This window comes from Microcebus murinus, chromosome 11, assembly GCF_040939455.1.
Source record: "Microcebus murinus isolate Inina chromosome 11, M.murinus_Inina_mat1.0, whole genome shotgun sequence".
Lineage (NCBI taxonomy): Eukaryota > Metazoa > Chordata > Mammalia > Primates > Cheirogaleidae > Microcebus > Microcebus murinus.
In genome coordinates this window covers 56217775-56230636 of record NC_134114.1, presented here as the reverse complement: position 1 = coordinate 56230636, position 12862 = coordinate 56217775, and the positions used below count along the sequence as shown (strand labels likewise).

Here is a 12862-nt window from a genome sequence, read left to right as displayed (position 1 = left end):
TCCACATCAATAGCAAATAGAAAATTATATGTATAATACATTTTTATTTAGTTCACACAGATAATCAATTTTTTGCTTTTTCTATTGAGGTGCATACATGCTGGGACCAGCAGGCACCAGTACATGGGCAGGGCTGGAGTCAATAAATGCGGCTTCACGTTTATACTGATTGGTAATTCATAAAATCCCCACAGGACTTGAAACTTGTTTAGCATAATAGCAAGTCTATATTCTGAGCTGTTTTCTTTCAATTGTATTGTTGGTTGCATATTAATAAACTAAATGTCAGCCAAGTAGAGGGACAAACACTCAAAATATGAATATCATTGTATCTAATATTTTTCAAAAAGTACCATTTCAGTAAGTTATATTTCTATTTAATTGCTTATTTTAAGTCATTGGGGAAATTTTAGACAGTAAAATGAAGATCCCTAGTGTTCAGAAGGAATATGATATTAATTTGTTTTTTCAGAACCGTATTATACTGTTGGGTAACTGCATGTATATTGTAGTACATATATAGAAGAATTTGTATATTATATATCCTGCTTAGCTTGTATCTTTATACTAAAGAAATCTTAATTTTACCACTTTTGAAAAGCATGGCAATTAAAAAATTAGCATTTATGGTTCATTAACTAGTCTTGGAGAAGGCTGCCTTTTGTTGGTAATATATTATTCCAACTTTACACATTCTTATAAAAGTGATAATAGCTCAGGTGATGTACTGAAATTTCAGCCACTGTGTTTTCTTTGTAAATAAATTATATTGGTAAAACAGGTTAATTAAGATGTGTAAGATTTTAAAGTGTTTTTGTACTAAAAACATTTATGAATTCCTCATATACTTTTAAACATAAATTCATTGTGAAATTATTGCCATTCTTATTTTAAACTGACACAATATGATCCTTGTTATTGTCTTGATTCTTTTTCTGAATATTGTTATGAACTAAGTAATACATTTTTAGATAAGAATTTAGGTTAGCTTTACACATGAAAAATGTGCATAAATTCCTGTTTCTGAATACTCTCAAAAGAAAAATGTGCATAATTAATGTTTAATCCATGTATGAAAAATTTATTGAAACTTAATCTTATGGAATAAAAAAATTATCAGAATTTACCTCTCTTCAGAATAGTATTAGTTTTCCATACATATTACAACTATTAAAATTATTCTTCAAGGGAGTGGTATTTTAAAATTTATTTGTTATTCAACCATGAACGTTCATTTTAATTGAATGACTGAATATTTTAAATATTGACTGTCATAATATTGATTACACCATTGTAATGCCTGAGTAGGATCTTTGATGGGGGACAGAAACATTTTTTAATAAGTTACTATTTCTTTCTTTCCTAGCTCGTAGCTGGTAGTGTTGTGATGGCCTTTGAAGAAGTATGCCCGGATAGAATAGACCTAATTCACAAGAATTACCGCAAGCTATGTAACTTACTAGTTGATGTTGAAGAGTGGGGGCAGGTTGTCATAATCCACATGCTAACTCGATATGCTCGGACACAGTTTGTCAGCCCATGGAAAGAGGTAAGTGTAGAATAGTCTTCCACTTATCAAGTATACTAAGAGAATGGATGAACTTTTAAAAATGTCTATAAAAAATTTACCTTTATATGAAGTTATTTGTTTTCTTTGTGCAGATTAATATTAGAAGCATACTATGTTCTTTTCATTATATTGAAAATTTAGAAAAATTTTATTATATGATTTATAATTGAGATCACTCAGTATGTACATGTTTAAGATTGAAATGTAAACTTGTTTAAAGAAATCCTTAATTCCTTTTCAGAATAGCATATTTATTCTCATCTTTTGATATGTCATATCTTTTTAAAATACACTATTATAGATTGAAAAAATAAAAGATTAAAAACCCCTATTATGTAAAAGTGGTTTGTACACAAACTTATGAATAGTCCTTGAGTGTTTAGCACATCTTGCTTTTGTTAATTAGAAATAATATTAAAGTGAGGGGAAAATGTTCACAATACATGCTTTAAATGACATATCAAGCTTATAGATATTTGTCAAATTTTTATCAATATTTTCTACATTGACTTAGTATTTGTTAGCCTTAAAAACTTTTTGAAGTTTTTAATATCTTTCCAAAAGTCCATAATATTGACTCCATCTCAATTTTAATATTAACAAAGCAGTGATGTTCTACTTAAAAATTGAAGTATATTTTGAATTATTAATATATAAAAGTCTTATGCTACTTAGGGCTCTCAAATTGATGAAATTTTACTAACTTTGTATTCTTTAATTTTATAAAGTTAATTTTATTTATCATCAGGCAAGTACAGTTTTGATGGTGCTTTTGTTAGATTAAATAGCATGTCTAGATAGAAATGTATTGGCCCTTTGATGGTAACTTTGACAAGAGATTTTTGTTGGCAACAGCTTATTTGTTTGATTTTAGCCAATTTGTTTCAAAAATGCTGCTCAGATTTTTCCTTTTCTGTAAGGTTATAGATAATTTTGGCTTATCCAACCACTGTCAGTACCTTTTAAACTAGTTTATTTTACTTTCCCATCACTGTCAAATCCTTTTCAATAGCTGTATGCAAATGATCCTTTGTCATTATGTAGAAACTGGAATTAAAATATAATACATATTTAACCACATCTTCTAAAAATGTGTAACATATATTAAAAGCTCTAGTTTGTCTATTTGTTTTATTCTTGAATTTTATTTAATCTTATTTTAGATAAAATTTAGTTTTAAAACTATGTGCAAAAGCAAGAAAGTTAGTTTCTACATTACCATATACATTTCTTCTTTTGACAAGTGATTGGAAATATTGGGATTATATTCATTCTTTGTGTTTTCACATGTTAATAACTCCTTGAATGTTAATTATTACAAACATGGGATTGTCCTTGGCATACTGGAATGGGCTAAATCATTTCTTTGCCACCTATTTGCAATCCAATCTTGGCATTATTGTAAATGTTGTGGTTTTTAGACTAATTTAGTGGTTTTCATATGTGTGCCTGAGCCCTCAGGATGCTGTAGCACTGCCTTAGGAACAACCAAGGGGGTAGTAATGCTCTGGACTGTGTAGCTTTCTGGGCTCTTGCCACTTTTTCAAACAGAGCAGCTTTTTTTTTTTTTTTTGCCTTTCTTATGCTGGTCTGTATGTGATTTCCTTTGAGAAAGATTCCTTGGCTTAAAGAAAAGAAGGAAAGAAAACCAATTAAATAGAAAATTTGTAGAAGTTTATCAAAATCTGACCATGTTCTTCTATGAATTAACCGAGAGGTTATGAGAAGATAATTTATTTTGTACTTCACAATGTACTTGAATTGCTACTATAACTAAAAAAAAGAAGAAGAAGAACATGGTCAGAGTTTGCTAAACTTCTACAAACCACTAAATTAGGGCAGTCAGAATTATTATTATACCTGTTTTATAGATGAAGAAACCAAGGTATACAGATTTTAACAACTCATATAAGATAATATTGCTTATAAAAGATTGAACCAAATTATAAACAGAGTTATCTGATGCCCAGGCCAGCATTCTTTCCTTTATATTCCATTACCTTACGACTTTTAAATTAAAATTTTTTTGGTTACTTTAATAAGTTTTTGTGTGTTTTCTTATTGTGTTCCAGTTAAAACCAACTTTAAAGCCCACAATTCACAGTGCTCAGATATTGCAATTAGCTGAAAACCACAATTAAATTTGCTTTTAAAGAGAAAAATCATGTTTGTTATTGAATTTTTAAAAACATTTAGAATGCTTGAGGGGTGGAAAAATTGTTATTTTGGAGGAATTGAAAATTAGTAGAAACACTTTTTGGGATGAATTGATGTACATGCTTTTGTCAATAAGTTCTTGAATGAACACATCATATACAAACAAGCTTCTTCAGGGGCAGAAGAGATTTTTAATTTAGTTTATTTGCATCATTATAGATCAGTATTTAGGTTGTTTATATGTAAATGTGTGATTTGAGGAACAATTAAGTGTTGACAAAGTAGATTGTAGTCATATCAATTGCAGTGCATTTTCCATAATTTTTCTAACTGACATCTTTGATGATAAATAGTGGATGCCAAGTCAAAGCCGATTATACAGTGCACTAGGAATTCATGGGGCTGTCAGGGAGAAGACCGATTGACTTTAAATTTACATATTAATGAGAAGATTTGTTAAGAGGGTGCTTGACTATAGAAGCACGACATTTTATAAATAAAGCTGATGCAGGAAAATGGAAATTAAACCTTTTAGGTTAATAAATTCAAGAGACCGCTAAAATGCATATTTGCATTTTTATTTTCTTAAATTTACCTTACTCTTTGCAGGCCATGTGAGTTGTTTTTTATTCTAGGTCAAGTTTGTATAATTTTCAAGGATATAAAACTAGTTGAGTATTTTCTTTGTCATTCGGGCCTATGATGGGAGAATATTTGAAGCATAAATGTAAATCTCTAAGGCTAAAGCTGCTTTTGTAGACTTAATGGATTTTTAAAAATAAATATTATAAGTCACAAACAAATTTTAAGAATGATAAAAAACTCAAACAATCCCAAGACCCTTTAATGGCACTAACTGTAAACTGAAATGAAACTCTAACACTGCCAGGAATGTTTTTAATTTTATGAATTTAGCTTTTTAAAATTGAACTTTTTTAAAACACAAAAATTGAACTTTTTCTAGGACATGACAGTTTTGCAAAAATTATCAAAATATTTTACTTCAGTGATTTACAACTTAAAGCTCTAGATATTCACCATTACCTTTTAGAATATGAATTCAGGTAATACAATTCTGGTGGCAGTATTTAGGGCATTTTGAAATTTGGAGTGATTAATTTACTTTTGTCTCTATATATCTGTACTTCAATTTTAAAACCTTATATAGGTTAATAAAGTCTGAATTTAGAATTTTGTTTAAAATAGTTTTAAGGTTAAGTTCTTAAGTTTTCCAGAGGTAGCTTTAAAATAAAAACTTGTAAAAACTCAATTTACATGAAAAGTTTTTGATTAGCGATTTTCTGCATGTAGAAAGGTATTTGGGGGAAGTGCTTCACATGAACTCCACATTTAGGTCCTGTCTTAAAGGACCCAAATGTTAGAAATTATTTTTATTGTGTTTTAATTTTCTTTATCAGTTAATTTTTTTGTGAAACAAATTTTGTATTGTGTTTTACCATTTTACTATTATTAGATCTTACTATTCTATGGAATTATTTTTAAACAACATTGTGAGGAGTTATAGTACAATCCATGCTTTACAATGCAAATAAAAGAAGTTTTTCTGCACGTTCACAGGCAGCTGTCATGAAGGGTTCATATATAGTTTAATGTGAAACTATGGACCATGATCTGATATTGAAATGAGGTCTCCTTTCCTCCCATTGGTTATGAAGCATTTATCTTAAAGATTCTTTATTCTTTTTGTTGTTCATAATTTATTTCTATTGTTTGGATTTTTTTTAAGTCATGGAGTTTTCCTTTTTAAAAAATTATTTTAAATTTTATTCAAATAGCATGTGGTTTTAAAACAAAAGTTGAATAATACTACAAGGCTTATAAAAAACATTTTCCTTTCTTATCCTTTCCTATGCCTGAATTATCTCTCTTAGTCCTTTTAGAGAGAGAGAATGTGTGTATGTCTGTATATATTTCCATTTCTAGGTAATATACATATATTACTATTTTTTGATAGTATTTGTCATTATGTATTGACTTCCTATTATAGAAATGAAGAATTTGGCATTCTTATATTACCTTATGCTTCCACTTACTCTCCTCCTCCTTTGCAATACAATTATAATTTTTTTTTTGTTTTTTTTTGAGACAGAGTCTCACTCTGTTGTCTGGGCTAGAGTGCCATGGTGTCAGCCTAGCTCACAGCAACCTCAAACTCCTGAGTTCAGGTGATTCTCCTGCTTCAGCCTCCCAAGTACCTGGGACTACAGGCAGGTGCCACCATGCCTGGCTAATTTTTTCTATATATTTTTAGTTGTACAGCTAATTTCTTTCTACTTTTAGTAGAGACGGGAGTCTCGCTCTTGCTCAGGCTGGTCTCGAACTCCTGACCTCGAGTGTTCCTCCCGCTTCAGCCTCCCAGAGTGCTAGATGTTCCAAACTCTTTATTTATCAGAATATTTAATAGTCTCTAAATATCATTTTATATGCAGTTGTTGAGATACATATAGTTGTCTACCAAATGTCAATTCCCTGTCCTCTCTTTAAATAACAGACTCCTGATTTTGTTCTGAGAATTAAAAATAATCAACTTCCTTTTACTCCTTTAGAGTCAGAAATGGCTATGTGACCCAGTTCCGGAAATTGGGATTCTGGGGAAACTATTATTTTTCTGACAGACTTATTTGACATACATACTTTACCCTTTGTTCTTTGTCAATATTCCTTCTCAGAATGCATATATGATGATTAGAGGTGCAGTAGTCATTTTATAAACATATGGATAAAGCCATACTCTGGGAGTGGATGAACCTAAAAAAATAAAGATTTTGTGTACTTGTTCTTTTTATGGAGTTACCTAACTAGATATTTCTGTTATATATAGCTGAACATAGTCATAACTAGTACAGTTGTCAAATATAGTAAGTATTTAATAGCTTCATTTTATTCCCAGGAGACATCTACTTAGAGCCTTTAACCCTCTGTTATAATCTGATTGTTAATCTAAGTTTGCGTAGCTGTTGTTCTGAAACTTAATTGCTTGTCTCTTCTCTATTAAATCCTGTTTCTTAGGCTTCCCTGTGCCTAGTGGCTTTCTCATTTTTGGTTTTCCTGGATTTGGTGGAGTACATCCTACAGTATCTTTTTAAGAATGGTTAGGTGAGAGAGAAAATTTTAAGACTTTTTGGTGTCACTCTTACCCTTGATTGATATTTTATGTAGGCTCTTGGATCATTATTCTCTTACACCTTGTATATTTGAAAATGTCTTATTGTTACCTTTATACTTGACGTTTTGGCTGGATATAATACTATTGGGTCATACCCTTTTTTTCTCTTTTTCTGAGAACTCTATATATGTTACTTAATTTTCTTCGGCATTGAATGTTGCTGTGTAGAAATCTGAAGGCAGCAATAAATTTTTCTCCCTTGCAGGTGACTTGATTCTTTTTTTTTTGCTTGTATGCTAAAACACTCTTTTACAAAAATCTTTGAAAATTAGGTGATGTCTCAATGTGAGTTATTCTATATGAATAAGTTCACATTTTATTTTAGGGAACTTTATTTTTGATTTTTTTTTTTTTTTTGATGCTTGAATTTTTTCTACTCCATTTGTCCATTATATACATACATAGATACCAGTTGTTCTGTTTTATACTTTTTGTCTACCATGTCTGTCATCTTCTTTAAACATTGCTTTAATGTTTGTCTTTTTATTTGCATTTATTTGTATTATCTTAAGTTTTTTTATTGTAATTTGATTTTCAGTTGTTTAATCTGTTTCTTACAGTTTTTATTTAATTCTGTAAATTGAATAGCAATATTACTTTAATTTATTTACTCATGTTTTAATTTCGTATTTCCTTTATCATTTTATCATCTCACCTTTGATCTTGTGTTTTATTGAATTCATGTTGTCACTAACTTGTTGGAGGATAGACTTTTGAATATGAGATTTTTTTTTCCAGAATAGTTTGTCTTTTGCATGTTGTTGCTGTTGTTTTTTCCCCCTTGTGTTGTGAATATGTTGTATAGTCACTATATTCTTTTCCTGTTATAAATGATTGGGAAGATCTGATTACAGACATTTTATTTGTTCAGGTATAGTGTGAGTGACTTCTCTATTCCAACTGACCACATCTAGAGTCAATTAGTTTCTTCCTTTCAGTTTACATTTGATATGTGTGTATTTTGTGCCTTATTGTTTTTGGTTTTGTAGCCTTCGGGTATTTTGGAAAGAGAGTCATTTGTGGAATACTAAATTTAATCACAGCAAGGATGGAAGGTTTCTTTTTAAATATGTGAGCTCTGGCTTTTTAAGAAATTTTGTTAAATGCTATATATTAGGATTCATGCTTCCTAGAATATTCCTATGGAGGAGTATTCTTGATTTTTCAATTGTTCTTCTGTATTTCTTGTATGGCCCAATGTATTAATCTGTTCTGGATGCTATAGCAAAATACCATAAACTTGGTAGCTTATCAAAAACAAACATTTATTTCTCATAGTTTGGAGGCTGGGAAGTCCAAGGCCAGCAGATTCTCTGTCTGCTGATGGCTCATTTCCTAGTTCCTACATGGCACCTTTTTGCTGTGTCCTCACTTGGTGGATGAAGCAAGGCAACTCTCTAGTGCATCTTTTGGAAGGACACTAGTCCCAATCATGAGAGCCCTGCCCTATGACCTAGTTGCTTGTCAAAGGCCTTGCTCACTTGTACCATCACCTTGGGGGTTAAAATTTCAACATACAAATTTTGGGGGACATAAGCATTCAGTCCATTGTATGTGTCAGGGGTGGGTCAGGGAGAAAGGTCCTCCCTCTCCCTTGCCCTCCAGGCTATTGGAAAAAATCAATAGTGTCTGCTACATTCTCCACAATAACTTAATAAAATTTTGGAGAGATTATTATTTAGAAAGAATCTTTAAGTATCATCTGTTAAGATATTTACTATACATGTATATATAATACAGATATTTGGCTAAAAGGAATAAAATGAAAAGTATTCTGAGAAAATTCTCAGGAGAACATCTGTTATTCACTCTAGATTTTGAAATGGCCCAATTTATTTTGATCACAATGCAGTATATTTTAGTACATTAAAATAGATGTCTGGTAGGTGGGCAAGGACTGATGTATTATAGATCAGAAGCTCTTAATTTATAAGTGAAATAATAGGACTTTCTTTATATTCATTTATCAGGAAGTACTTCAGGCTGTGTCATCTAAGTTGCTGATTCATTCCCATCTTTAAAATTTGTTCTGTAAATCTTCACATTAAAAAAATCCATTTAATCTTTCACAAGGCAGACAAAAACACACACTGGAGAAAAGAATCCTTATTCAATAAATGGTGCTGGGAAAATTGGATAGTCACATGTAGAAGACTGAAAGAGGATCTGCACTTCTCACCTCTCACAAAAATCATCTCATGGTAGATAACAGACTTAAACCTAAGGCATGAAACTGTAAGAATTCTAGAAGAAAATGTTAGAAAATCTCTTATAGACATTGGTCTAGGGAAAGAATTTATGAAGAAGACCCCAAAGGCAATCATAGCAACAACAAAAATAAATAAATGGGACCTGATCAAATTAAAAAGCTTCTGCACAGCCAAGGACACTGTCATGAGAGCAAACAGTCAACCTACAGAATTGGAGAAAATATTTGCATGTTACATATCTGATAAAGGGCTGATAACTAGAATCTATATAGAACTCAGGAAAATCAGCAAGAAAATATCAAACAACCCATTAAAAAGTGGGCAAAGGATATGAATAGAAACTTTTCAAAAGAAGACATACTGATGACCAATAAACATGAAAAAATGCTCAACATCTGTAATCATCAGGGAAATGCAAATCAAAACCACAGTGAGATGTCACTTAACTCCAGTGAGAATGGCTTTTATCAGAAAGTCCAAAAACAATAAATGTTGGCACAGATATAGAGAGTTAGGAACGGTCATACACTGTTGGTGGGACTGCAAACTAGTACAACCTCTGTGGGAGGTAATATGGAGAAACCTCAAAGAACTAAAAGTAGAACCACCACTTGGTCCAGCAATCCCATTACTGGGCATCTACCCAAAAGAAAAAAAGACATCTGCACTAGAATGTTTATAGCAGCACAATGTACAATTGCAAACATGTGGAAACAACTCAAGTGCCCATCAATACATGAGTGGACTAATAAAATGTGGTATATGTGTATCATGGAGAACTACTCAGCCACAAAAAATGGTGATCTAGCACCTCTTGTATTATCCTGGATAGAGCTGGAGCTCATTCTACTAAGTGAAGTATCACAAGAATGGAAAAACAAGCACTACATGTACTCACCATCAAATTGATATTAACCGATCAACACTTAAGTGCACATATAGTAGTAACGTTCATTGGATGTTGGGGATAGGGGAGGAAGGGATGGGTATATACACACCTAATGGGTGCAGTGCCCACCATCTGGGTGATGGACATACTTGAAGCTCTGACTCAGGTGGGGCAAAGGGAGTATATATACCCTAAACATATGTACCCCATAACATGCTGAAATAAAAAAACAAAATCAGTGAACTCAAGTTGGAAGAGGCAAGTCCTGTCCCAAAGTGGAGGGCCATGGTCCAAAGGAACCAGGACAGTTGAAAAAACTGTTTATTGGTGGTCTGAGCTTTGAAAGTATAGATGATAGTTTAAGAGAACATTTTGAGAAATGGGGCACACTCACAAATGTGTGGTAATGAAAGCCCCCCAAATGAAACATTCCAGGGGCTTTGGTTTTGTGACTTAACTATTGTGTTGAAGAGGTGGATGCAGCAATGTGTGCTTGACCAGACAGGGTTGATGGGCATGTTTTGGAACCAAAGAGCTGTTTCTAGAGAGGATTCTATAAAGCCTGGTGCCCATCTAACTGTGAAGAAGATTTTTGTTGTGGTATTAAAGAAGATACAGAAGAATATAATTTAAGAGACTACTTTGAAAGGTATGGCAAGCATGAAACCATAGAAGTTATAGGAGACAGGCAGAGTGGGAAAAGGGGAGGATTTGCTTTTGTAACTTTTGATGATCATGATACTGTTGATAAAATTGTTGTTCAGAAATACCATACCATACCATAATAGACATAATTTTGCAGGGGAAAAGGCCCTTTCTAAACAAGAGATGCAATCTTTTGGATTGTAGAGAGGTCATGGAGGTGGGTCTGGCAACTTTATGGGTTATGTGGGAAAAATGTGGAGGAGGTGGTAGATGTAATTTTGGCCACGGTGGAAACTTTGGTGGAAGAGGAGGCTGTGGTGGTGGAGGTAGTGGCAGTAGAGGTAGTTATAGAGGAGGTGATGGTGGCAACTATGGTGGTGGTCCTGGGTATAGTAGTAGAGGGGGCTATGGTGGTGGTGGACCAGGGTATGGAAACCAAAATGGCCAATATGGTGGTGGTGGAGGAGGATGTGCTGGTTATAATGAAGGGGAAATTTTGGAGGTGGGAACTATGGTGGTGGTGTGAACTATAATGATTTTAGAAATTGTAGTGAAAAACAGCAATCAAATTATGGATTCATGAAAGGGGGCAGTTTTGATAGAAGAAGCTTGGGCAGTCCATATCGTGGTGGTTATGTATCTTATAGTAGACCTGGTGGATATGGTAGCAGAAGTTTCTAAAAACAGCAAAAAAGGGCTATAGTTATTACACGAAAGAGAGAAAGGAATTGTCAGGAAAGCTGCAGGTTACCTTGAGACAGTTTTTCCAAATACATTAGAGGAACTGGTAAAAATCTGCCACAGAAGGAATGATGATCTACAGTCAAAAGTTACTGCAGATTAAACGGGAAACCCTTCTTATTCAGGGCTGTCATAACCACGGTTTGGAAAAGGTACACCTGTTGATTAATGCAATGTAGTGTCAATTAGATGTATGTTCCTGAGGTCTTTTATCTGTTGTAGCCTTTTCTTTTTCTTTTCATTACATGAGGTATATTGCCCTGTAAACTGTGGGAGTGGTACCAGGAATAAAAAATTAAGGAATTTTTAACTTTTCAAAAAAAAAGAAATCAGTGCATTCTGACCTTTATTAAATTCTCTATTAAAAACATTAGATGAAAATAAGATTTCTTGGACTGATGTCCTTCAGACACACTAGCTTTTCTTAGGTAAATAACCCCATACATTTTGATATATAGTACATAGAAAACCATTCTTGATATAGAAGAACTACATTGTGGAAAATTTTTCTGCAGATTTTATTTTCCCTTGAACAAAATAAATCCCCTTCCCTTTTTACCCCCCACATCCATGGATAGGTGTACATCCATCTGAAAATCCATGTCATTGTCTAGCATGGGACTTATAGCAAGCCCTGTGTAAGTGGTAGATAATGGTGCTAGTTAGTTATATAATTGACATGCTGACATTTTCTAATTAAGCAGGTGTAGCCATGTTATTGGAGTTAACACATTAACTGCCATGTGATTTGTATTTAACTTGCACTAGTTTTGAAACCAGAGCCTCATGAAACAAAACCTGAGCAAAACCCTGCAGTTAATTCATGAAAATTTTCTTGATGTTCTTATTGGTGTAATTAATATTGACAAGTTCTAAAAATGTGGATTAAATGAATAGAATTCAAAATTTCATTTTTCATTAAATTATAAAGGATAATTTTGTTTTTGAAATTTTTATTCTATTTTTCATAATGAAACGCCATGGCCCCAAGGAGAAATTTTTCTTTCTAGTGTGGCAGTCAGTGTGTTAAGGATTTAGGGATAGTCATTGACATTTTCTTTTTTAACATTTCCTTTAGCTTTGGCTACTGCCCCTCCTCCAGGCACTAGAAACCTTGACAGGTTCCCTATTACAAATCATTAGTTCCAGAGCTAGGTATTATTCCTGTTAGTTTATTTAGGGGTTAATTTATTTAGTAGTGTTGAATGCCTACATATAAAAATATTTGTGTGTGTGTGTATATATATGTATGAATCCATATTTAAAATACTGTTTATTAAAAATGATTTAGTTTCTATTTTTGTATGTTGAGCTTACGTAGAGTATAAAATATCTTTAGTGAGTTTATATTAGTATTTTCTCTTATTTTCTGTTTCCTAAATATCCTTTCTGTGTGTCTAGCCCTATTTTTGCATTCCTTATAATTTTAAAAACTGTATCTTTATTCTGTATACCATTAGTCA

At 32.4% G+C, this 12862-nt stretch overlaps 1 protein-coding gene across 5 annotated transcripts in view; it reads left to right on the top strand.

Annotated features, from left to right (window-relative positions):
• Positions 1-12862, top strand: part of AP3B1 (adaptor related protein complex 3 subunit beta 1) — a 227706-nt gene that overhangs the window by 58156 nt on the left and 156688 nt on the right. For all 5 annotated transcript variants that reach the window (XR_012921698.1, XM_012766761.2, XM_076008138.1 and 2 more), the window contains exon 7: positions 1367-1549. Coding sequence is in view for 4 of the 5 variants with exons in the window: in XM_012766761.2 (XP_012622215.2) it covers positions 1367-1549 (183 nt within the window). In the remaining variant the exon portion in view is untranslated. The remainder of the gene's footprint in view (positions 1-1366; positions 1550-12862) is intronic.